The 26,572-nt window shown below is 44.6% G+C and overlaps 1 protein-coding gene across 1 annotated transcript in view; it reads right to left on the bottom strand.

Moving 5' to 3' along the window:
* Positions 1–3,661: 3,661 nt before the first annotated feature.
* Positions 3,662–26,572, bottom strand: part of LOC147447751 (uncharacterized) — a 67,592-nt gene continuing 44,681 nt past the window's right edge. Inside the window, exons 4-5 of the mRNA XM_086523462.1 lie at positions 4,686–5,366; positions 3,662–4,221 (exon numbers count right to left, since the gene is read on the bottom strand). Coding sequence (XP_086379588.1) covers positions 3,946–4,221; positions 4,686–5,366 — 957 coding nt within the window. The 3' untranslated portion in view covers positions 3,662–3,945. The remainder of the gene's footprint in view (positions 4,222–4,685; positions 5,367–26,572) is intronic.

Raw genomic sequence — 26,572 nt, 5'->3', positions numbered from 1 at the left:
GGGCAGCATGGGTAGGGTCTTCACATGTGTCCTTATTGCCTCTTGGGTCTTGGGCTTGCCTTGAGTGTATGTGTGTGTGTGTGTGTGTGTGTGTGTGTGTGTGTGTGTTCTCTCTCATGCCCCTACCTTTAGGGCTCGCCCCCTTCTTTGTAGGGATCCTTTTTGACTTGCACATCACAAGCACCTTGGTCATCAAGCATGCCAAGCACCTCTAGAACCTTAATCATCAAGCATGACAAGCACCTCAAGCACCTTAGTCAGCTCAAGCACGACAAGTACCTCAACCATCTTAGTGAGCTCAAGCACGACAAGCATCTCAAGCACATGCCTAGCTTGCCTCAGGTCTAAAGTACCTAAAGGTCTTAGGTCTAAGGAATTTTAACACTAACCTTTGGAGGTATTTAATGAAGCTAACCCTAAGGTCTTTTAATCTCCATTACTTGCTTATTGCTCTTTGGTAGACCATCTCCCTTTTGGACCCTTCGTGAGATGTAGCCTTCTCTCCCTTTGGTCCCGTGTTGAGATAGATCCAAAAGCACATATCTATATCCTAACTATTGTTCCCATTCGTTTTCCCACATTAAATGATCAATTCAATATGAGAAAATCATTTGGGATAGTTAGATATTAGATTTTATGACAACATGTCAATGAATCAAAGCTTGTGCAACTGAGAGTTGCAATAAGGATTTCTCGATTTTTTTATGTTAGTCACTAGGTTGAACAAGACTATACCATGGTGAAGAAAAGGGATGGTATGGTCTACCTTGTAGAAAAGTTTAGGTTTTAGCTCCTTATTAACAAGTTCACCCTCTTGTGGACCATCATGCGTGCTTTATTCTTCAACAAACTTAATCGCCTCTTGAATACTATGCCACCCATTCACCTGACCTTTGTGTGCAATGATCAAATTTGTCACTTTAAACACTTTTTCTTGCCTCATTGTTTGACTCAGAAGCAGTGTTGGAAAAAAACCCGAGGTCTAGTGTATCTTAATCGGTTGAAATCCTAAAATCCCGTATAGATTTTGAGCTTGCATGGAAGAAAACCGGGAAATTTTCACAAGTTTTAGTGTAATTACCGGCAAAAGATTCAAATTTTAATCTAAAAACCAGAAGAATTTCAAATATGCCCTTATTTTCTTCGGTTAGGAAAAATTATTTTTCTAGCCCTACGAGTCGGGAGGGTTTACCTTTCAAAAATTGTCCATATCATGTGCAGTCAAGAAGTATTTTTGAAATTCCTTTACGCACACGTTCCTCCATATATTAATGACTCATCTTCCTTCATAAACACTTTACACATTTTGAGGCGAGGACTCCCCCCCCCCCCCCCCCCCCCCCCCCCCCCCCTCCCGGTTTTGACAGATGCATAGTTGGCAAGACCTCCCCGTCACATGATGAGATCTTGCAAGAATGGATCAAAGGTGTGATTGATGATTGTTTTAGGGTCAAATCAACCACATTCAATCATAACATGTTCATCTCTAGTGGCCCATATATTCCCTTCTACGCTAGGCATCACAGGTTGTTCCATAGCAGTTACACCAAGCTCTTAACTAACTACATGTAGGTATTACTGGGTAACATTCATAGATCATATCTCGTACCCACATATAAACCCCACAAACCTTTTTCAACCAAAATATCCTTTATCATGAAACTCCATAAAAATAGTTGATGCATTTAGGTTATCTTTAGCTATAAACACTCCTAAATTATCCTTGCATTTTGTTTGAACAATAAAACAATGCACAAAAGAGAAACAAATCACCCATGAGATGGAAAAAACTCATCTTGCAATAGAGAATTTGTCACTCAAAAGTATTAGCAAAATCCAATACTACTCTTCTTGAAAAAACTATGTAAGGCACAAACCTCTAGGTCTAAGAGATTTTGCAAAGTACCTTTTACTACACAACAAGTTTTTGACATTTTGAAATGTTAGAAAGGAGCTCTTTTCTCATGATTTTTCACTATGGGGCTCAACATGATGAGCTCCTGCTTGGGAGGGAGCACATGCCTAGCTAGATGAGGTTGGGGGCAAGGGAGTGCTTGCCTGAAGTGGGACTCCCTTGCCCCCAACCGCACCTAGCTAGGCATGTACTCCCTCCCCGACAACAAATAACATTGTCATAGTCTGATTTTAATGAGAATTTGTTTAAACTTATTGTGCTATTTTCTCGGAGTAGAAGAGCACATACATTGATAAAGTCAAAATTTGGGATGATAATTAAGACTTATGGGATTATTAAGACCACTTGGGAAGTGATTGTGTTTGTATGGCTCATGCCTAGCGGTGTTGTTAAGGGTAGGGGAGTGCCGGCCCGAGATGGGGGCTGACACTACCCTATCCCAAACGGCACCTAGCTAGGCATGTGCTTCCTCCCTCACAACAACTCATGATGTTGTCTTGGTTTGCAATTTTGATGAGAATTTGTCTAAAACTTATTGTGCTATTTTTCTCAGAGAAAAAGAGAACATACATTGATTAGGTCAACATTTGAGATTATGATTAAGACTTGTGGGATTAATAAGACCACCTAGGAAATATGGCTCCTTCAATTCTTAAGTGTCATAGTTATGGTGACACATCCTGCTAAACCAATAGGAGAGACATTCTACTTGCTTATATGTGGTTATGTGCAAGTTGTTTGAGGATTTTTGGTAGGTTTTTTAGGGGACTTTGCATTGTATCATACACTTCAAGTAGTCTGGGCATAACAACCTTGGCATAATCTCCAACAAAACTTAATTAGAATTTGATCATCTTTAGGAAAATCTGAAACTTTTCAGACCACTTTGAGGTTGAGGCCATTCTCATATAACCTTTATGGTGTAGGAAATGATCCTCTAAGGACCATTCCATGTACTATACCAGAGCCGTGGTTGGAGCACATGATACGAGGGAATGGTCCTCTCCACCGCTTGACATGTGGTCACACATATTACTAGGGAATGGTCCTTGTAACAAGAGAATGGTCCTTGAAGGGATAGGGCATGGCCCCTTAGGGGCCATTCCTTGTAAAACTTGCAACCGGTTGGCGAACGATCGAGGCGGGGAGCCAGTGCTGGATGCAAGTTTACAAGGAATGGCCCTTGAGTGCCTGTCCCCTATCAAACTTGCGACCAACTGGCTGGGAGCCACAATACAATATAGTGACTTCATATGTGTAGTTGTTGCATAGGTCCGATGCCATTACAAGAAAATCATAGTGATGCGGACTTGTCAAGCTTGGGCTATGCCTACATGTTATGCTCTCACCCATTTGTGGTTACCCAAGTCATTGTTGACTACATCTTTATGACGTCCTCGATATGCCTTACAACTACCATCTCAATTACTTCTTTTGAGCCACGAGACTCTAGCTTCTCTACAATTGCCAACATCTCCTCTTGATTTTAATGGAACTCTCTTTATTTTGATTGAGAGCTTTCTTTCATAATTCTCACCTTGATCATGATATCATTAGAGCTTCTTCATATTTTGCACCATGCGTGTCACCTCAACTACCTCAATCACAACAAAATTGTACACGAGCCAATCATGACTAGTGATTGATCTTTGAAACCTTGATGTACCAAAACGTATAGCCATTTGAGAGAGAGAGAGTGTTTTCCATTGATTAGATTAATAGACTTGATCCACCGTGACCATAGGGTCGTAAGTTTGATTCCATCTTTAAAAAGAAAATTTTGGCATAACAAGACTTCAGGGTTGGTTATTTCCATGTCTCAAAGATTTGGGAGGAGCTCTTCTTTACTGGAGAATATTTGTGCCCAAGCACCTTGTACTGATAACAAGTTAGCCCCTAACTTTTTGCTTTCTACAACTAATGAGCTTAACATGAGAACACTTTTTTGCATCAACTCATGTATTATCGCTTTTAGCGCGAGATCTTTATATGACATCAAACCTTGTGATAACAAAATGGAAAAAACATATCTAGCTTATGTTACAATCTCGTCCAGCCATTTGAGTGTTTTCATCATCATCCGAACCTTCATCAACACCCATGTAGACAAGCTTCAAGTAATCATTGATTGTACTTTCATCGTTATCGCTCCCTTCATCCGCCTCTTCTCCCATCTCGCTTTCTCCTCGTGAATACCACCTTGCTAGTTCGGTTTGCACATGTCGCCTCTGAAGCCGCAACACATGCATGATATCGGATAGGTAAGGAGAGCCTTCCTCTCTACCTCTTTGATTTAGCTTCATGATCTGCATCATCGAATGCAAAACCTTAGTAAATGAATTCAAGTAAGGCCCTAATTCTCCTTAAAAGAAAAGCACAAGTTATTAATGCATGTTAGTTGTCAATTATTAAAGAACACAGCTCAATCATGCCTAATCGTGAATACATACTATGACACGACACCAGAATTACATTCTCCCGCATGCATGAGCCCATACAATGGTCTGTGAACTGGATTTGACTCATCCATCATGAAGCCTAGCACTAAAGAAATGCATGAGCCCATACAATGGTCTGTGTACTCAATTTGACTCATCCATCATGAAGCCTAGCACTAAAGAAATGCATGAGCCCCAATGGTCTGTGTACTCAATTTGACTCATCCATGACTAAGCCTAGCACTAAAGGAATGTTCCCACAAGCATGAGTCCATACAATGGTCTATGCTTAGCCTAGCACTGAAAAAATCGACTTAACAGAAAGTAGAAACCTTCTCGGCATTTCGAGGAAGAGCAACATAGTCTTCTGCAATGGGAGCCCATATTTTGGCAGTCTTCTCAATACCGCTTGTAGCAAGGATTGTGGCATGCGGATGCGGTTCAAGGCAGTTTACCACTTGCGTGTCACCCTTGAAAAGAGCTATTAAGTCAGCAGTCTTCTTCTTCCAGATGAAGATATTCCCACAGTCCGATCCACTCACGACATATTCTGAGTTGGGTCCAAAGAAACTCACTCCTTTCACAGTGCGGGCATTTCTATGCCCCTTAAAAGCTTGGGGCTCATTGGGCACTGGACTTTCCTTATTCTCCGTCGATCTGTTTGCCTTACCATTGTTTTCAAAAAGATAGATATGCTCATCATTGTACGACACCAGTAACTCTTCTTGATGAGAATATGCTAGAGCAGTCACATGCACAGGGCCCTTCCCTCTCAGATGTGCTGGAGCATAAGTGTCCACCGGAGTACTCTCTCTGTTTTGCTCCCCCCAACATACCATTCTGACGTCGTAAACTCTTGCATATCTATCCGAGCCACCAACAGCAAAGTAACTGGGATTCCTTCCATTAATTACCACGGCATTTAATCGAACAGGATGACTTCTGATCTTGGAGGACCCTATCAATGCTGTGCACTTGAAAGCTGTCTTATTGCTCCCATCCCGCAAATCAAACTGCAGATCAAACCTACCTCTCTCTCTCTCTCTCTCTCTCTCTCTCTCTCTCTCTCTCTCTCTAGTACTAGAGCTACATCCTGCCCCCCCCATAGACCCCATCACAAACCAAGATTTTCATTGTCCAGTATACTATGAGATACGAGGCTTTCTTTCACTGTCTATTCAGAGAGGGCTTTGGAACATTGGCTAGAGTCATGAGATATCACGGTTAAAGATGCCTCGGGTTGTTTTTGCTAGAGATGTGCAGACATAGGGAGAGTCGCTTGAGGAGATTAGATAGTGGGAGACATTCGATTTAAAGCCGACTTGAAGGTGAATGGATGGCGGCACGCCATCGAGAATGCACCTCGTCAAGTGGATGGCTCGCCAAAAATTTCGCATATTGGGGATCCTTGGAGTACCATAGCATTTATTGAGCACAATTGTCGACCTGCTGTTGACGCTACGTCTCCATTCTTTTTAAGTTGTGGGTGGACATGGACCATACTCCTCTTCTGATTCCTCGGAAAGGGGTCGGCTCCCATTGGAATCCCCATTGGTTTCTTCATTGCCCAAATGATCAGGTATGACAATTTCCTCTTGGCACGATTCTGAATCCATGTGTGCTGCAAGTAAAGGGATTGGATCCTCCGCAGAAGAAGAATCGTCTGAGCTTTTATACCACTGTAATAGACTTGGACAGTCCAAGCCAAAAATCTAATGCAACACACATGAGAGAAATTGAAACAACTGAACAAAACTCAGAGAGAGACGACAAGGCACGACAGAGTTCCACGCCCAAAAGCACTAGCCCCAAAGACTGGTGCCCGTTCTCGGTATTTCTTTATTTATTTATTAAGATTCAACAAGTACAATGTCTGAGGGTCCTCTCTCTGTCAAGCTCCCAAGCTAATCTGCTGGGAGAACGAGGCCTTGGTACACTTATAAAGGCCCTTGCCCTCGCTCAGCAGTTACATGAAAAGCATTAGTCTAAAAGCATCTGAAGTCCCAAAAGCTAGCGCCCCCAAGGGATGTCCGCATGGCATGCCATGTTAGGCTACTAGCACAATTTGTGCCGCAAACCGCGGACGTCCATACAACATGCCAACACAATTTTGGTTCCCTACTTTAATTTTTAAGGTTTTAGGCCTCTCCGGCGGGTTACCATAAGTTGGAAAATCTTTTGGGTTAGGTTTTTAAATAAAAACCTGACCTCTTCTGGGCCACTCAAAAAAGTTCTGTAAGTTGGTAAAACTTCTTTTGCCTCTTTTGCTATGCTTAAGGCCCCCTTTTGTCCTTTAGGCCATGCCACGTCATCACTTTGTGACAAGTAGCGTCCCATACCACAATATGCAAGAGGGTAGTGTTATGTCCTGCTCTCACAGGAGAGGGGATCTAGCCCAGATGCCGTCGGGATGGGCGTCCAGTGCCCGGGCAGACGTAGTGTGAAAACGGCCAGTGTGGCCGGCCATTATTATAAAAGGGAGGCCAAGGCCTCATTTGCAGTTATCGACCCCCACTGGCAGAGTGCCAGTGGTTAGCCCGCGAGGCTAGGAGTGCGCGAGGTCACCTCAAGGAGGTGAGGCCGGGTGGTGGGACGCTCGGTCTTACAGGTGCACGTCTATGTCCTCGGACGTTGGCCCTAGCATGGGGGAGCTGCCGGATGGTGGCTATGGTCGGGTGGTTTGTCCGACGCGTGTCTGTAGGCGGTCCATGTAGCCAGGAGATCCACTCTCCGCGTTCGTTTCATGGTATCGAAGCCGGCTTGGCTACGGGATGGACTGTGTGCACACCTACAGACTGGTTTAAGTCGGATAGTCTTTATTTCATGTAATTTATGATGAATTGGCTATTTAATTAATCGTTTTTCTTCTGATGAGCATGTTTGCAGGTGAAATTTAATGTGTTTTTCACTCATTTTTGATAAAATTCAGCAATTCAACAGGTGGAAGTGCTGAAAATCAGAGGATTCTTACTGAACTTACTGGTTTTCAATGAAGATCAGTGTATTTATCATTAACTTGCTGGTTTTAGATTAAAATTCAGCATACTGTATTCTTTCAAATCTCTCTGTGTCATGCTCCTTTGTGCGAAGTGTGCAGAGAGAGAGAGAGAGAGAGAGAGAGAGAGAGAGAGAGAGAGAGAGAGAGAGAGAGAGAGAGAGAGAGAGAGAGGCTCTCCTCTTTGTTACCCCCAAGGTGAATCGAAGAGTGAGAGAGGATCCTTGCGCAGAGAAATTTATGCCAGAGTGGATCCTTTTCCTTCTAGTGTGGATGCTTAGTTGAGCGCTCATTGCGTGTGCGGCATGAATTAACACGTGCTATGCTTCTCTACTTCCACGCGGCATCCGCAGGCAGACCAGTGCTCGATATTTTGTTAGCATGCGCTGAAGTCTTTTTTTTACGCTATCACTTAAACTTGGTTTGTCTAAATCAAGTGACCCTTTTATTTTAAGTGTGGCTAGGACACCTTAAGTTTTTTGAAAGGATGAATGTGAAACCTGTGATTTTTTAAAAGTCACTTACAGAGACTGAGTTTTCCCGAAGAGAAACTCATTTTTCAGCTCTCTACTTCTCTCTACTGCTCCTCCCTCTCACCTGTTGGCGCTCCCGCGCTCCTGCCATCACCTGCTCGCCTTCGGACGCTCATGCCGACGCGTAGAGCTCCTCGAAGTTCAACTTTTCACGATCGAAAAGTGCAGAAAAAGCCGAGTTTTGTGTGAAACTTCCAGTTTTTTCACGCACTTTGCCATGGATTCCTCCGGCTCAGATGTGCAGCACAACAATGTGCCAGGTAATGTTCAAATTCCATTCACGCATGCTCTCTACACATGGATTACAAGTAGTTTCCAGAGTTTCGACCAGCGTGTTACCGCTCTGGAAAATGCGAACGTTCAGACAAACCTTCGCTTGGCCTCTCTCGAAGGGGTCGTGCAAGGGCTTAGTTCTTGGCTTACTACTTTAGAAAATACGGCTCAGTCGACGATTGCGCATATTTTCGAGGGTGAAACCCATCTCCAGCAATTGCGGACACAGATTGCTGCTTTTGGGCGTTCACAAGGTGATCCCACTGCCACGATTCCGTACAAAACTACAAATTTCTCAGGTGAAGAGAAGAAGTGTACGGAATTGGCCGTAAATAACTGGCTGCATTAGTGGACCACGTATTCTGATCTTCAAGGGGAGCATGATGAACGGAGGATTCAAACGATTCCTCTTTATTTGCACAGTAAGGCGCTTACCTGGTGGCACGACATGACAGAGAAGCCTACGACGTGGCTGATTTTTGTGTGAAATTCAAGAGAGATTTCGCTAAAATGGACCCTTTGAAAGCTTATGCCAAACTGCAAAGTTTTTCGATGAAAACTTTGTCTTTTGATAAGTATACGACAGCTTTCAAAGAGGCGCTCACCTTCTGTAAGGTGGATTCTATGCACGTTGTGCACATGTACCTGCTGGGATTACATGAGGATTACCGTTGGGCCTTAATCAAGGACAAAGCCCCGACTAATGTTGAGGATGCACTGGCAAAGGCCAGGACGTTCCATTTGATAAATGGAGCAAACTATGAGAAGAAAAGCAGTAGACCATCAATCCGGTGAGGGTGCTTTGAGGAAGCGACCCCGATTCTAGCATAAGTCGAAATCCCCGCCAAGATCTTCTCAAGAGAAGAAGAAAGCCAAAAATGCTTCAATTGCTGATACAGTAAAGAAGGGGGCTTGCTTCGGATGTGGCCAGACGGGTCACCAAATCAAGGATTGCCCCAAGAAGAAGAAGACACAGAAACCGCAAGGTCGTCCTTCGGTTCAAAATCACGAGATCTCAGGTAACTCTGATGTCATTCAAATTGAAATTCATCACTTAGCGCACAGTTCATGCACTAACTGTACTTTTAGCACCGAAGTGTTTGATAAGCACGATCTTCTCCGTTTCCCCGGGAAGATCAATGGTCACGACGTGCCCGTACTCCTTGATAATAAAAGCTCACACAATTTTGTGGATGCAAAATTGGTGCAGAAACTGAGTCTACGGACGCGGGACAGTGACCATGAGTATCACGTGAAGGTGGCTCGTGGCGAGGATACGGATGTATGGAATCGGATGGTTCTAGACTTGTCGCTCGAGCTAGTTGATTACAAAGAGAACCTGGATTTCCACATCATGCGCTTTGACAGAGCAGATGTTATTTTAGGAATTCCATGGTTTTATGATAAATAAGACTCATTGTATATAGACTATGTATATCACTTTCTTGTTTTTGTTAAGCAGGACATGCCTCATGTATCTGTGTCGCTTTGTAATCAGAAGTCTGTAGATAATGGTTTTGCAATACCAGTTCTTACTGCCTTGGAAATGTATAAAGAAATAAAGTCTTCTGATGTTGACTTTTATCAATGTGTACCATCTGCTTGGTTTGATTCATTAGTACTTGGTACTTCTATCACTGAATTTCGTAAAAATGTTTCATGTTCTTCTGTTGAACTTCGGGATTCCGACGAATCCAACCTTATCTAAGGAACCATGACTGATTTCAAGGATGTTTTTCCTGATGATCTACCTCCTGGCTTGCCGCCTTCGAGAGGAGTAGATCATGGCATTGAGTTAGTGGCTGCTAGTCAGCCCTTCTCAAAGCAACCCTATCAATTTAGTAAAACCGAGGAGGACGAGATTCAGCGACAGCTGAAAGATTATCTTGACAGGGGTTTTGTTCGGCCAAGTAAGTCTCCATGGGGAGCGCCAGTGTTACTTTCTCGAAAGAAGGATAACACTACGCGCTTTTGCGTGGATTACAAAGGGTTGAATAAACTCACTGTTAAGAACAAGTATCCGCTCCCACGTATGGACGATCTGATAGATCGGCTCCATGGAGCACTGTATTTTACGAAGATAGACCTGCAATCAGGCTATCATCAGATACGGATCAAACTAGAAGATATTCCTAAGACAGGTTTCCATACGTGTTACGGTCACTATGAGTTCTTGGTCTTGCCTTTTGGTTTGACCAATGCTCCAGCTACGTTTCAACAGATGAATGATCTGCTGAGACCATTTTTAGGCAACTTCGTTGTTGTATTTCTCGATGATATCTTGATTCACAGCCGAAGTTTGTCTGAGCACCTAGTGCATATACGCACTGTTCTCGAAGTACTGAGAACTGAGAAGCTTTACGCCAAGGCTTCTAAGTGTGAATTCTTAAGAAAAGAGCTTCTGTACTTGGGTTACATCATTACTCGCGATGGTATTCGCGTTGACCCTGAAAAGTTGGATAAAGTGCGAAATTGACCCATTCTGAAGAATGTGCGCCAAGTAAAGTCCTTTCTAGGCTTTATTGGATTCTTTCGCAAGTTTATCAAGGATTACTCTAAATTTGCTGCTCCGCTTACGCTTTTAAAAGGAGGGGTAAAAGGGTCGAAGACTTCGGGTCCTCACCGTAAAGGTAATCCCCTTGTTGTCTGGAATGAGCGTCTCGACAAGAGCTTTCGGACACTAAAGCACTTGGTGACTACTGCGCCAATATTGCACATTGTGGATCCTAGCAAACCATTTGTGGTTGAGACGGATGCTAGTGCTTATGCCATTGATGCAGCATCATACCAGGATGGACGTCCTGTTGCGTTTGAAAGTAAGAAGCTTTCTGACGATGAGATGCGTTATCCAACGTATGAAAAGGAGCTTTACGCCGTAGTCCACGCCTTGAGGAAATGACAGCACTACTTGTATGGCTCTACGTTTGTTGCATGGACAGATCATCACTCCTTGCGCTATATCTGTGATCAGGGTGATCTCAGAGGCCGGAAGACTAGATGGGTTGAGCTTATGCAAGAGTTTGACTTTGAGATCCGTTAAAGAAAAGGATCCAGCAATCAAGTTGCCGATGCACTCAGCAGGATTCCTGAGGTTAATGCCTTGTCTATGGCTGAAATCTTGACAGATTTCTCACTCTCTCTCTCTCCGAGGGCTATGTCGTTCTGATGGCCATTTTGGCAAGATATGGAACGAGGTCGAAGCAGGGCATGACTCTCATACAGGCTTGGGTGGTCCGGAGACCCAAGTGAGTCGTGCTGGAGAGACGAGACAACGACAATATTGCATTAGAGGTGGACTATTGTTCAGAAATGGTAAAGTCTGCATGCTGGAAATCGATGAGATTCGACAAAGGATTTGTGCAATGCCACGATGTTCCTAGCGTTGGGCACCCAGGCATCCAAAGAACTTTGGCTTTGGTCAAGCGATATTTCTATTGGCCAAGAATGCGCTCTTACATAGAGAGCTATGTGAAGAGATGCGCTTAGTGTCAGGTCAATAAGGTAGAGCGCCTTAGGAAAGCTGGCCTGCTACATCCATTGGAAATCCCAGATGCCAAGTGGTAGAGTATTTCCATGGACTTTATCGTTGGTTTGCCAAATACTAGTCGGGGCAATGACGCTATTTGGGTTGTGGTCGATAGACTCACAAAAATGGCGAAGTTTATACCAACGAAGTCGACAGTAAAAAGCCATGAGTTGGCAGTTTTATTTGTCGATTAGCTTTATAAGCTGTATGGTCTACCAGAGGATATCGTCAGTGATCGAGATACTAAGTTCACTAGCCGATTTTGGCGAGACGTGTTTGCTCATCTTCAGACTAAGTTGAGTATGTCGTCCTCTGACCATCCTGAGTCTAACGGACAAACTGAGAGGATGAATCAGACCTTAGAGGACATGCTAAGAGTCTATGTCTCTCACTGGCAGTCTCATTGGGAAAGGTATCTTCCACAGTTAGAGTTTGCCTATAATAGTAGCAAGCATTTTGCTACTGGATTTAGCCCATTCATGCGGATGTATGGATTTGAGCCTAAATCCCCAATTGCTATTGGCTTAGAGAAAGTCAAGGAACGCCAAGCTCGTGATTTCCTGTATGACATGCAAGAAACGGCTCGTGACCGAGTCACTACGTATGCTAATCAAAAGAGATCTTCAAGGACTCTAGATGTGGGACAATGGGTCTATCTGAAGATACCCAAGGATTCCAAGACTATGCGAACAGGAAATCATTAGAAGCTTTCAACTAGATATTGTAGTCCATTCTTGATCACAAAGAAAATTGGCCAAGTTGCCTATAAACTGGCTCTTCCTTCGGATGTTAGTGTACATCCAGTGTTTCAAGTTAGCCGCCTTAAAGTGAAATTGGGCGAAGCCAACGTTGTTGTGCCTATCGAGGAAAATGTATGGAAAGATATGCAAATTGAGTATATTCCTCGAGAACTAGAAGCAGTTTTAGATCATCGTACCCGTCATTCGCGCCAAAAGGCTTATGACGAGTACTTAATTAAATGGAAGGGTCAATCTGAAAGGTTTGCTACTTGGGAACCTGTTAGAGCTTTGAAGGCTCAGTATCCCCACTTCATTGGTGAGGACATCAATGGTTCTCAAGGGGGGAAAGTATGTTATGTCCCGCTCACAGGAGAGGGGATCTAGCCCACATGCCGTCGGGATGGGCGTCTAGTGTCCGGGCGGACGTAGTGTGAACCAGTGTGGCCGGCCATTATTATAAAAGGGAGGCCAAGGCCTCATTTGCAGTTATCGACCCCCACTGGCAGAGTGCCAGTGGTTAGCCCGAGAGGCTAGGAGTGCGCAAGGTCACCTCGAGGAGGTGAGGCCGGGTGGTATGGGACGCTCGGTCTTACAGGTGCACGCCTACATCCTTGGACGCTAGCCCCAGCACGGGGGAGATACCGGATGGTGGCTATGGTCGGGTGGTTTGTCCGACGGGTGTCTGTAGGCGGCCGTGTAGCCGGGAGATCCACTCTCCGCGTTCGTTTCAGGTAGAGAGCCTGTCAGGCAACCTCATGAGCTCTAAGCATGTTGCCATGTCGTAGGAACGAGCAAGAAGAAGCTATGATACCAATGTTAGTCCCTTGCCGCATCCATCCTGCACACATGACATAACACCCGCCATACTCATGCATAAACGAGAGTGGGGAGCAGACATCAGACTCACCTCCCAACCATAGAGCCAATACGAGCTCACCCCCGAGCCTCGGAGCCTACAGCCAACGGGCTAAGGGTTGGTGTCCCATACCACCAAGCCCGCACATCAAATAGGTGTGGGCCTGGAGTCCAAGTGTGGTGATCACACAAGATAGCTCACAAATGAGCCCTTGGTCCTATTTATCGGATTCCTTAACTGCCCTAACCATAGGGCCATGTTCATACTTGGTTGGACATAGCTCAGGTGCCCATCTTCATGTCTAGGCACATATCAGTACCATTCTCTAATCTCTCTCTTTCTCTATTGCACACATCTCTCATTAAAGTAAAAGGAACCCTGTGTACATGCTGAGCACTCATCCTGAGTTGTTACCATCAACACTTACATTACACCTAACATGAAGACCGGATCTGTCGGAGAGCCCTAAGAAAAGGTAGGTGACCCCGGAAATCACAAAATCCATGCAACTGCCCCCTAGGCCACAAACCCATCATAGATGCCCACTCTGGTCAACAAACCAACAAACCGCCCTCCACACCGATTGAGCATATGAACAAACCCAGAGTGCTGCACAATGCATGGATAACAAGTCAACCAATAAATCTCTGCCCAAGTGCCAACAGCATGCACACTAATCCACATGAACTAGCATATCCGGTGGCTGATCCTGATACTCCAAATACATGACCGGAGACTCTCTCTGAAAAGTGGAAGATAAGCACTCGAATTGACGTGGATTGATGGTAAGGAGGCAGTCGTGTCCTTAAGATGATCCACCTCCCAAGAGAGATGGTGTACTCAAAAAAGGAAAGAGGGCTCCCTTCGCAGGATCCCACGAGTTGTTGGCGGACTCTACGGACGCCATACAGCTCGGTACCAATACCTCACCTTGAAAAGGGAGGGATGTCATAACCCTATGTGCATGTGGACAAGCTATTCCTACTTCTAGGGTTTAGGTAGCCTAGGAAGTGTTTTGGCAACCTCGTGAGCCTGTACAAAAGCCGTGCATGTCCAGGCACTTAGAGTAGATGCATACCCTCTGATTGCACAACCCATAGCATGAGCATTTTCCACCGTAGGAACCCAATTTGCAGCAGGTGAAACATTTCTTATAAAGTCATTTATTTATAAGTGACTTTATTAATTTATCAAATAGTGGAGGCTTATGGATGACTGCTCGACCAAGAATCTCGCAGCTATATAAGGAGGTATGGGGCGCTCATTAGAGGCAGAAGAAGTAGAAGACACAAGGAGGCTCAGCGGCCAGCGGGACCTCAAGCATCTTCCAGTGTTTTCTCCAGGCCAAGGCCAGCGTTTTTGCTCCAAGGCATCAGCGTTTTCAGCCTTCATGATAAGCATTTTTCAGCCAAGAACCAGCGTTTCCAGATCAGCCCTTAGCCTCGTCGTACCGCTCCCGTCAAATCACAATTACTCAATTGTTGCAGATCTGCCAGCACTCAGTTTTCAGCCCAAAACAGGCAGCGTTTTTGCAGATATAGCCTCAGATAGCTAACGTTTTTCAGTTTCAGCCCTTGCTTGCGACGGTGGCAGCAGATCAGCCATGTAGCATCGCAGTTCCAGTAGACCCACAGCAGAACACCTAGGGTTTTCAGCTTTCAGCCTTGACGTCATCATTGTCATCATCAAGTACCACAGCATCTAGAAGCATTGTACCAGACTTTGTGCAATCTAAAGCAAATACCTCTCTAGCAATAGAGAGGGGGGCCCTTGGAGGGGGGTTTGGGACCCCATCTGGTGCTGTCTCTTCTCTCTCTCTCTCTCTCTCTAGTACTCTCTTGCACTCTCACTCACAATTTGCATTCCACTCTCTTGTTTTGGTATTTGCACATTCTCTCATTAAGTCAAGGAAGGCTCTCAACCTTGAGCACCCATTGATCACTCATCCTGAGCCATACACCATCGTTCACTTCCACTCCACATTACAAGGAGCTTCAGAAAGAGATCCTTGATATGGGAAACCTTATCAGTTCACAGGACATGGCCATCCAACTTTTGGCCCAATTGCCTCCTCGGTACTCCAACTTCTATTCTTCTCTGATTATGAGTGGCCGGCTGAATACTATCTCTTGGGACGAGATTGTTCCAATGGTATTGGACTAGGAGGAGAGGTTCAACACGGGGAAGAAGTCGGGCTCCGAAGCCTTGACTGATTCTTCCAACAACAACAAGCATAAGGGTAAGAAGAAAAGCAGCAACACCAAAGACAAGAAGAGTAATGCCAAACGGGATGCCTTGAAGGCAGAACGGCATAGCAACCATCATGGTGAGAAGGGACATTATTGGAGGAAGTGTCCAAAGCGTGTTGGAGATGCTTCTACTTCTTCGGCAGCAATGGTGTAGTCACTGGCCTTTGTTCATTTGGAGATTCTCCCCTAGACGAACTCTCCAGGGACATCGGAGGCTATGATGACTCTTGCGGGTCGAGATGATGAGATGATCATGATTGGATTCTTGACAATGGTACCTCACGGCACATGACACTCAACCGTGATGTTGTCTTCGATGAGATTTTACCTTCAGAGGGGGCTTCCGCTCCCAAGTCTTCCACGACGACCCCCGATTTGCCGATACTTGGGAGACCCGGATTTTGATTTGTCTCTTGATGAGCCCTCTTCTCCCACCCCTGTCCCTCAGGCTTCGAAGGAGCATGGAGTTAGAGCCAGATATACCAATAGCTCCTCCCCCGGGGAGCACGACAGACACGTTACCAAAGAGGCCATTGGAGACTTTGCCAGATTCAACAACTTCAGATTTTCCACCCGATTGGCATGAAGCCGGTACTACATGACGATCTCAGCGACTTCGACTTGCTGAGGTGGATGAGCCTTTACTACAGGTTAACTATGCTTTGATGTCTACAGCGATCAAGGACAGAGATCCTCTCACAGTTCAGGAGGCACTTTTACAACCAAAGTGGAAGTTGGCTATGCAAGAAGAACAACACTTGGGTGTTGGTTCCGCGGCCTGCCAAACAAAAAGTGATTGGTGTCAAATGGGTCTACAAGACCAAGTACAAATTTGATGGTTCTTTGGACAAGCACAAGGCAATACAGTCCTTTCAACGATCTTCTGCTGACCCAAACTTGTACATTTACCGTGAGAAACGATTGGTGACACTTGTGATCCTCTACGTCGATGATCTTGTGATTACAAGTAGCCATGTTGTGCACATCTGCAGTATTATGGCAACTTTGGCAAAGGAGTTTGAGATGACAAATCTTGGCTTGCTTCATCATTTTCTTGGATTGGAGGTTTGGCAGACAGAGGGGGGCATCTTCCTCTCTCACGAGCGTTATATCCAAAAATTGTTGGAAGCATTTGGTATAACCAAGTGCAACCCTATCTCAACTCCCATGGATCCCAATCAGACACTTTGATCTCCCTATGGTAGAAGATGCTACATAATATCGGAAACTGATTGGTTCCCTCATTTGGGTACTCAACATCCGATTTGATGTCAGTTTTCCGGTGGGTCTTCTCAGTTCTTTCATGTAGAAACCCGTCAAGTTATATTTGGAGCAGGCTCTTCGGACCTTGTGGTATTTGAAGGCGACCAAGTCATTAGGCATACACTATGTGGAGGTACAGACTCCCAAATCATTCTGCAAGGATGGAGTGATTCGGATTTGAGTGGAGATCCAGATGGACGATGGTCAACTACAGGTTATAGCTTTTCTTTTGGCTCAGGAGCAGTTTCATGGAGCAGCAAGAAACAACCAACAGTTGCCTTATCTTCCACAAAGGCAGAGTATCGTGCTCTTTGCAGCGCTACATGTGAGTCAGTGTGGATTCGGAGGTTGCTTTTGGAGATGGGCTTTCCATTGAATACCACCATTATATACTCAGAAAACCAGAGTGTATAGCCGTTGCGAGGAACCTGGTGTTCCATGCCCGGACCAAGCATATAGAGATACAATACCATTTTGTTCGTGAGAAGACCAAGGATGGCTCTATCCGACTAGAGTACATCCCGACTTCAAATAACCCTGCTGACATCTTCACCAAACCTCTTCCATCGGCGACATTATCCTCTCATGCTAGCTCCCTTGGACTCGTTTCCCGTCCAGGAGCTGAGAGGGGGTGTTGAGAGTTTAGATTCTTGTCTGGTGGTAGCTCCAGTATCTCCCAAGAGCAAATTAGAAAGTGAGGACTGTTTTGAGGCTTTGCCTGGCCGATCTTGAGGTGGACGTATCTGTTCACGGCGGTGCACTTCACTGTGTTGCTCGCTCGGTAGGCTGGCATAGGCGGGACCCTCGTTCCTAGGGTTTCCCTAGGTCAGAGTCTGGAGTCTTTTGCAGTTCTGCTACTAAATATGCATCCCAGGTCACTTTCCATGAGTTTACATATTTATTAGCATTTTAGGCCATTTATGGGGTCGTGGGGTTTTCTGACTGAGGTAGGGCATGAAACCGGCCCGTAGGGTGGTAGGCTTTGGCTTTCACCCGAGATTCTTTACTTTAGACACACAGTAGTTGAGGTAGACGTATTTGTTCACGGCAGTGCACTTCACTGTGTTGCTCACCCGGTAGGCTAGCATGAGGCGGGACCCCCATTCCTAGGGTTTCCCGAGGTCAAAGTCTCGAGTCACTGCAGTTCTCCTACTAAATATGCATCCCAGGTCACTTTCCATGAGTTTATATATTTATTAGCATTTTAGGCCATTTATGGGATCGTGGGGTTTTCTGACTGAGGTAGGGCATGAAACCGGCCCGTAGGGCGGTAGGCTTTGGCTTTCACCCGAAATTCTTTACTTTAGACACACATAGAGAGAACGTGCAAAGGAAACCTGCGACGGGAATTAACACTTAAGCACACACACGGCTTAGAAGCTAGAATGCTCCGAGCAGACGCCGACAACCTGTAGGCCCCAAATTTGGCACCCCTTTCGGTATTTCTTTTTACTTTGAGAGGGTAAATTACAAAGTAGAGTCCTGGGAATCCTTTACCTGTATCCCGTTAGATACCACCTGTCTTGGCCAAATTTTGGCAGCATAACAGCCACAAAACTTGCGCGAAACCAATTCCCCTGCTGGAACTCACTTTCACTAGCATAAACCCTCTGATTCCTGCCCAAAAACAGTAAATTCAGCACGCTGTATTTACTGGTTTTTGCCCTGTTTTCAAGCCCAAACAGTTCTCTAATTGTCCTCTGCCAACGGGGCACTATTCCCAATGGTTCTGGGGTTCGTATGGCTGAAAAACAGTCAATTTACAGCGCTGAAAACGCACCTGTACGGTGAGGTTATGACCCTCACCGGTGCCTGCTGTTGAGTAGCAGTTAGCTACCCCTGTTCCTGCTCAAGGAGGCTCTTGCCTAAGCGCAAAAGCATGAACCCACACAGCTGTACATCAATCAAATGAAGAGCCCTCTTGTGGGGCATCACATAACTGCACGTAAGGGAGAGAGAGAGAGCAATGTGTAGTGTGCAAGGCATCACTCCTAGCACCACACTGTACATGAAAGGGAAAGAAAGCACTCCATAGCTCTTAACCTGTGACAAAAGCTGAAAAACTAAGTCTTTGAAACCGGCCCATAGGGCGGTAGATGTTGGCTTTCACACGATTCTTCAACACTTGACTTTATGACACAAAGCAATGACTTAAAAAGAACCTGTAAACTGAGACTGAATTACACTTCAAGACAAATAGCACGGCCAAGAAGCTAGAATGCTTCCAAGCAGACAGCGGTGTAGGCCCCAAAGGTTGGCGTCCCTTTCGGTATTTCTTTATTCTTTAACAAAGGGAATAAAACCTATGGTTCCCTACATGCTGCCCCGCACAATCTGGACTGAATTCCATCTGTTCTAGCCCGATTTTGGCAACATAACTGTACTGGGACCCTTCACAGTCAGTATTCCCACGAATTAGATGACTTTCCCGACGCATACGGACACTTTGCAAAACCTTGACAAACGATCGGATACTTTCTGTTGGTGATCCCACCTTGACTTTATGCCTTTATTGAGTTCACTTCCTAGTATCCACCAACTTGCTAAGTGCGACGGGGAGAACTAATGATCTTGCTCTAAGCCTAGACATCCTCTTACCATACGAATTCCAATGCCGATCACTACCCATCTGCGGGTGAAACTACCGTTCACATTGGCCATACAATGTCCGACCGTTTGCTACTTCAAAAAGAGGGTCTCAAAAATTAAACAAAAATCATTGGAAAGAAACCAACAACTAAGGTTAGCAGTTGCCACGTCCTCGTGACAGTCTCCCAGCTACAAATTCAGCGCCACTTCTTGATGCAAGAAAAAAGTGCACAAAAATGTGCCACTTGGCGCGTTTACAAGCATTTGCCTATTTCGAGGTTGCCGCCTAAAAATCTCCCGACTGGTTGCCCAATTAACTTCGCGGCAAAGTTGTAAAATGTTCCCCTTGTCATACCGAAGGTAATGACGTGAACACATTTCACGGCCCAAAATAGCAGTTCCCTAATTTTTAGGAGATGCTTCCGTTGGGCTCCCATTGGTCATCTGACCATCTATCCTCATTGGGACCGCCTCCAAAAGTGCAATGTGGCCCAACTGTCGGATACTTTCTGTTGGTGATCCCACCTTGACTTTATGCCTTTATTGAGTTCACTTCCTAGTATCCACCAACCTGCTAAGTGCGACGGGGGGGCCTACATGATCTTGCACTGAGCCTAGACATCCTCTTAATATATGAATTCCAGTGCCAACCAACTTCCCGTCTGCGGGTGAAACTACCGTTCACATTGGCCATACAATGTCTGACCATTTGCAACTTCAAAAAGAGAGTCTCAAAAATAAAACAAAAATCATTGGAAAGAAACCAACAACTAAGGTTAGCAATTGCCACGTCCTCGTGACATAGTTAACGATTGCCACGTCCTCGTGACGGGGCAATTCCTGGAATGGCCTATATAGCCCCCCTCCCCTTCCCTTGTACTTTTGGCATGTTATTCAATGCAGAGATCTAGCGTTTGGGGAGCGTTTCTCCTTGCTAGTGTTTTGAGTGTGCGACATTCACAAACTGATGACGTGGCATGACCACCTAGTCAGATCAAAACTGAATTTTATAAGTTGTTCCAACTTATGGGTCCTTTCCGACAGGGCCCAAGAAACACTAGGATAAATGAGCATGCGGACTGCAGACGTGGACAACTGTAGGACGCCCGAAAAACGCGCTGACATGCTGACGTGGACAGCCGTACAGAATCCCACAAAACACGTTGACTGGTGCTGACGTGGCAGCATACGGATTTCTACGTTTTTCGCAGGCAACTTTTGGACTAGAAGCTTTTGAGTTTGCAGCTTTTCATGTACTTGCTTTTGAGTTTGAAGGCCACTGGCCTATAAATATGTACTCAAGGGTACTCTCTCTCTCTCAGATTTTGCCACTGAGCAAAGAGGACCCTCGGACTTTGTACTTTGCTGAAGCATTAATTTAATATAAAAATAAATACTGAAAGGGGCGCTAGACTTTGGGGCCAATACCTCTGGGCACGGAACTACGTCAGCTGTGTCTACTCTATTAAATTATGATTAAGTTTTGTGAAGTATTATTTATTCTTTCGTGTGTCATGCCAGATTCCTGACTTGGGGTGGCCAAGTCTGTTACAATGGTATCAGAGCTTCAGACATGTGCATTTCCTCAAAGCATACTGGTCCTACCAAAGAGCAGACATTGTACTTTGGCGCTTCCAAAGTTTAGTGAAAATTTTGTTAAAGAATCTTCGTGGCGACCCCGAACTTATCAGCCACTCCCACTCTTCGTACATCGCGCATCGGGCGTGCTCCCATCTTCATCACTCTGTCTTACAGGGCATAAGCCATAAGGATATACATACATACGTTCAGAATAGTCTAAGAGACACAAGGGGAACAACAAAAAAAAATCACTTTATTTGCTACGAAACAACACTAGATAAAACAAAACATTCTTAAAAATGTTTTTAGAAAAGTCATGCGCAAAATAAGTTGACACAACTTGCTTGACTAAAACTTAAAACAAGTACTCAACTTTAACCAAAAAAGCATAAGACATCTTAAAAACTTTATCCTAGAAATCAAACTTCGCACAACAACTTCTAAAGAAACAAATTCTCAAGTCCTAACGTAAGCAAAATACGAAATCGAAAAATGAATACTACTACAAACCTACGAAGAAGAGGCTGCAAATAACCAAAGAAGTACAAAGATCCAAACTTGACAACATGTGACCTCAACTTCGCTGCTTGTCCAAACAGGAAGAATAAGATTATCACCTTTATCATGCATAGCTTGGACTACAGCTATGACATCCCTACTCACGTCGTCAATGCCCACGAGTAGGTGCAGGTTTGTATAGAGGTCATTCATGCTTTGAACATACTCTACAAAACCAACGAGCTGAGTTTCTATCACCCTCCGGAGGTGATGGGCATACTGAGCCATGATAAAGGCTAGCATTTGTCATGCTAGAGTGAAAATACTAGAAGCGCTAGAGATCAAAACAACAAAATAGTGTGTTACTAAGTCAAACAATAAGTGGGCTTTTAAGCTCCCCACTTTTATTGAATTTACTACTCATTATCTTGAACATTCCAAAGGAAGAAACATTAAAAATAAACTTACTATGATGCAAAAAAGAACGAACATTTTTCATGATTCTTTTGAATAAGTATGCTTTCTCAACGAGTAAAGAAATAAAACGGCACGATTGAACAACAAAAGCAGATTTACTAGAACAAAGAAGAGAAAATCAAAATAATTGAGAGAAAATGACACCGTCCTTAGCTAAAACAGAAATGTTCGAAGAAATGTGAGGCATACAGATGATATTAAGATTTACATATTCTGGTTCAAGGCGCTTATCATAGATATCTACTTCTAATCCCAAGGGAGTCTGAAAAATCTAAAGGTCTAAAAAGGCGCAACAATCACTATTTGCGGTACAAAGAAAAAGGACTTCAAAATCACTTGCAAGAGAACAAGGAGGTTATTTTTGCCCTAAAAGAAAAAACATGCTTTTTGACGCTTTTCTCTGTTGCAGAGACTTTTAAAAATCTCTTCAACGATTGAGAATTTGGATATGCGATAGAAGGCAAAGTTGAACCTCTCAACAAGCTCTACGCATTGACGCGAACGGATTTTAAATCCAACAAGTTTGTTAGATTAGGGTTTTTGCAAAAAAATTCAGCATGTGTGGAATTAATGTTTTTGGAAAATCTTGTTATTTCTGTACAGATAACATATAATAGGTGCAAGCATCTGTAAGCATTGGGAAGCATGGAGCTGGTGTTACAGGCTTGGGCACCTCCAAGTCGAGATCCCGACGCGACACACAAAAGAATCACTTAAAATACTTCACAACTTTAAAATCACAGTTCAATTTGGTCAACACGGCCCGGCGTAGTTCCGTGCCCATAGAGATTGGCCCGAAAGACTAGTGCTCCTTGCGGTATTTCTTTTATATTAATGCTTGATCAAAGTACAACTCCGGCAAGTCCTCAGGAAGAGCGAGGCTTGGGACCCTTTTTATTCTTACAAGGGATGCCAAAAGCAAAGCCCCAAAAGCCATAAACTCAAAAGCAAACTGCCCCAAAAGCAACTAGTCCTCAAAAACTGTTAGAAAAAGCAATCAGTGCAAATTACAAAAATCCATACAATATGCCACATCAGCAGCGCGTTTCGCGGAAGTCCGTACGCCACATCAACTGCCTGTCAACACGTTAAATTGGCCCTCCATGCTGTCTACCATCTCATCAACTGCCATATTGTCCTATCCGTACAAGGTGTCTAAATCATCCTGTGGACAACAGTGCCACGTCATCATTTTGTGACATACCCCCCTCTTGAAAGAATTATAATCACCCTCGATTACGCCTGCAAAATCAGACATAAGCCATAAACCAGTTCAGTAGACATTGGCTCTGTCACAAAGTGATGACGTGGCTGCCCGAGAGTAGAAACCCTAATTTCTGCCAAACCCTAACCCTAAAACCTGCAAACCCTAATTTCTGCCAAAAACCCTAACAATTGGAAACCCTAATTCCCTGGCGGCAGAAATGCCAGGTGGCTACAGTATGGACGCGGGATTTGCGACGGAAATTAAGGGCTGTTGACGGCAGCTTTTGACATTGCTTTTCTCTACACAATTATCAGAGAGAGAGAGAGAGAGAGAGAGAGAGAGAGAGAGAGAGAGAGAGAGAGAGAGAAACTTTGCTTTATTTTTGAAGCTCAAGAGAGCTTGTGAGAGAAAGAGCCTCTGCTTTATTTTTAGGCTTTTGATTTTGAGCTTTTGGGGATTTGCTTTTGGCAACCCTTGTAAATAAATATGTGGTTTGGGCTCACACTCTCCAGAGCATCTGGATGCAGAGTCTGAGAGTGAGACCCAACCACTCTTGTACTTCGAACACTGATTAATACAAAAAGAAATACCAAAAGGGGCGCCAGTCTTTGGGGCCAATATCTCTAGGCACGGAACTCCGCCGGGCCAGCGTAAATCTATTGTGAACTGTGAACTGTTTTGAAGTGGTTATTTGGTGCTGTCACGGTTGATTCTTGACTTGGAGTGTCCAAGTCTGTTACAGTGGTATCAGAGCATAGCTGATTTCTCTTCTACGGGAAATCCGATCCCTAAATTTTTTTTCCGCGGTACCTATGGCTTCACGCAAGGATCAGTCGACTCCCTCTGCATCAGGAGATGCGGCAAGGGATCACAACGAAGATTCCGGTAGAGAGTATGGCCCGCCTCGGCCTATTCAGGCGGAGCGACGAGAGATGGAGCATCGTCAATTGATCGGCGATGCAACAAAGATGATGCTCAATTTTGCGAAGGACCCAAAATTGGCAAATATATCAGCGAGACTTCTTTTCAGGAAGTGCACGAGCAATGGCACAAAACCACACCACCACCCCCGAAACCCGCTCTCAAGAAACCTTATGCTCACAAGAAATATTCAGAGAAGAAATTAGAAGAGGTGGTTGATGCACAGATTGCTCAGCTTTTTGACGCGCAGAACAAAGCTAAAAAGCACGGCAAAAAGCAGAAGAAAGGCGCTGACTTCCCAGGTTATTTGGGTCGTCAATCGACATTTGATAAGGCAAAGAAACAGAAGAAGCGTGTTCAATTTGAAGGAGTACCCAATTCTTGTTCTTCTTCTTCTTCTAAAAGTTCTTCTAGCTCTTCTGACTCGAACGAAGAAGAAAGAAAAGGCAAAAAGCGAAGCAAGAAACAACGCTTCAGAAATGGCAAGAAAAAGGAAAAGAAGTCTAAATCTCGCCTAGTGAGTGATAGCTCTACACAGGACTCGTCTACAGACAGTTCAGACTCTGATGACGGCAACTTTTATGCGAACAAGAAGAATTTTTATAAAGCCAACCAATATGACTTTCTGGAAGATAAAAGCAAGAAAGTCCATTAGCTTAAGGTAGACAATCAATTAACTTTGACACTTTTTCAAGATATAATGATGCTTCAAAGGCTTTGTCTTTTATACAATAGTTTGACATCGCTTTCGTGGGAGGACGCTACTCAGAGCACTCTAAGATTCAGAGAGCTGCCTCTTATTTTAAGGGGAATGCTCGAACTTGGTGGTCCACGCTTCTTTTAAACAAGGCTGCACCAGTTAAATGGCTGAAATTTAAGAAGCTTTTTATTTCTTCTTGGCTGATTCAAGAGTATGAACGCGATATACGATCTGCTTGGAACCATCTTCGGATGACCAAGAGAGATACAGTGGATGCTTATTGCGAGAGATTCTGGAGCTCTTTTCTACCCGCCTCTTCATTCAAGAAGATCTCGTTTAGAGAACAGATTGAGCAGTTCACCTTGGGCCTACCTACAAAGATCCGAGATCACTGCTTGGAACAGAAGTCAGCTTCTATTCAGGAGTTGATGAGTCATACAAAACGGGGTTTTGCCATTCACTCTGGCAATCTGACCCACCCCACCGATGAGGTCATGACACAACGAGCCGAACAGACTTCAGCGAATGAAAGTAGAAAGAGAAAGAGCAACCCAGAAAAGAAGGATGCACGACCCAAGCTTACTCCTCAGGAGAGAGCTCGCTTCATCAGGGAGGGGAAGTGCTTTGGATGCGGGGAACATGGACATATCTCCGCGAAGTGCCCTAAAAAGGCACAGAAAGAACAGAATGACAAGGACAACGAAAGGCCTGAGAGTTCGAGCAGCAGAGGAACGTGGAAGAAAGGGCAAGATGAAAACAAGAGTGGTTCCAGATTGTGTGGGTACCGATCCCAACACCATGGATGACAGTACAGAACTTTGCAGAGCTTGGGGCAAAGTGAAAGACCAAGAGGCCCTGATCTTCTTTGATGGAGGAGCCAAGGCCAACTTCATTTCACCGGAATTGGCGGCGCGGCTCGAGATCACTCCCGATCGGATGGGACCACTTGCGGAGCCCATTCTAGCGGCACCCGGCAGGGACGTAGCCATTACACCTGTCATTGGCAAACTTCGGTTGCATTGTCAGGGGTATTTGGGGCATGAGGACTTTTTCATAATGCCTTTGGAAGGTTGTGATGTTCTCTTGGGGATTCCCTGGTACCACAAGAACAACGCCGTGGTTGATTATCAGGTGAGGAAAGCGACTTTGACTACAGAGAAGGGCAGAACCATTGTACTTGACATTAAACTGAAGGGCGAGTCTGTCCTTATTGTTTCCGCTTCGGCCATTTCTAAATTAATGAAATCCAGTCTGTTTCTTTACTCGATCTTTATGAAAGAGTTGAACGCCAAGATTTTCTCCACTCTCACGCCGACTGCTTCTCAGAGGGGCCTACCAAGCGAGTTACCACCTACTCATCCTAAAGATCATACCATTGATCTGATACCTAGAAGCACACCACCGAACCGGCCACCTTACCGCGTGAGCCAAGCACAGAATGAAGAAATTATGAACCAAGTGAAAGACCTCTTGGAAAAGGGTCTTGTCCAGCCTAGTACTTCACCGTATTGTTCTCGAGTGTTGTTGGTTTTAAAAAAAGACGGATCTTGGAGAATGTGCATCGGTTATAGAGCTCTCAACAAAATCACCATCAAGAACAGATTTCCGATTCCTAGGATCGATGATATACTCGACAAATTATAGGGATCCTCGTGCTTTAGCAGGATTGATTTGAAGAGTGGATATCATCAGATAAGAATCGCGCCGCGGGACGTCTACAAGACAGCTTTTCGGACGACTTTTGGGTTATTTGAGTTTTTGGTGATGCCTTTTGGCTTAACCAATGCTCCTGCGACATTTAACCGGATGAT

This window comes from Adiantum capillus-veneris, chromosome 11 (assembly GCF_014529385.1).
Source record: "Adiantum capillus-veneris isolate H3 chromosome 11, ASM1452938v2, whole genome shotgun sequence".
Taxonomy (NCBI): domain Eukaryota; kingdom Viridiplantae; phylum Streptophyta; class Polypodiopsida; order Polypodiales; family Pteridaceae; genus Adiantum; species Adiantum capillus-veneris.
The sequence above is the reverse complement of the archived record's forward strand: the minus strand, read 5'-3'. Positions and strand labels throughout refer to the sequence as shown.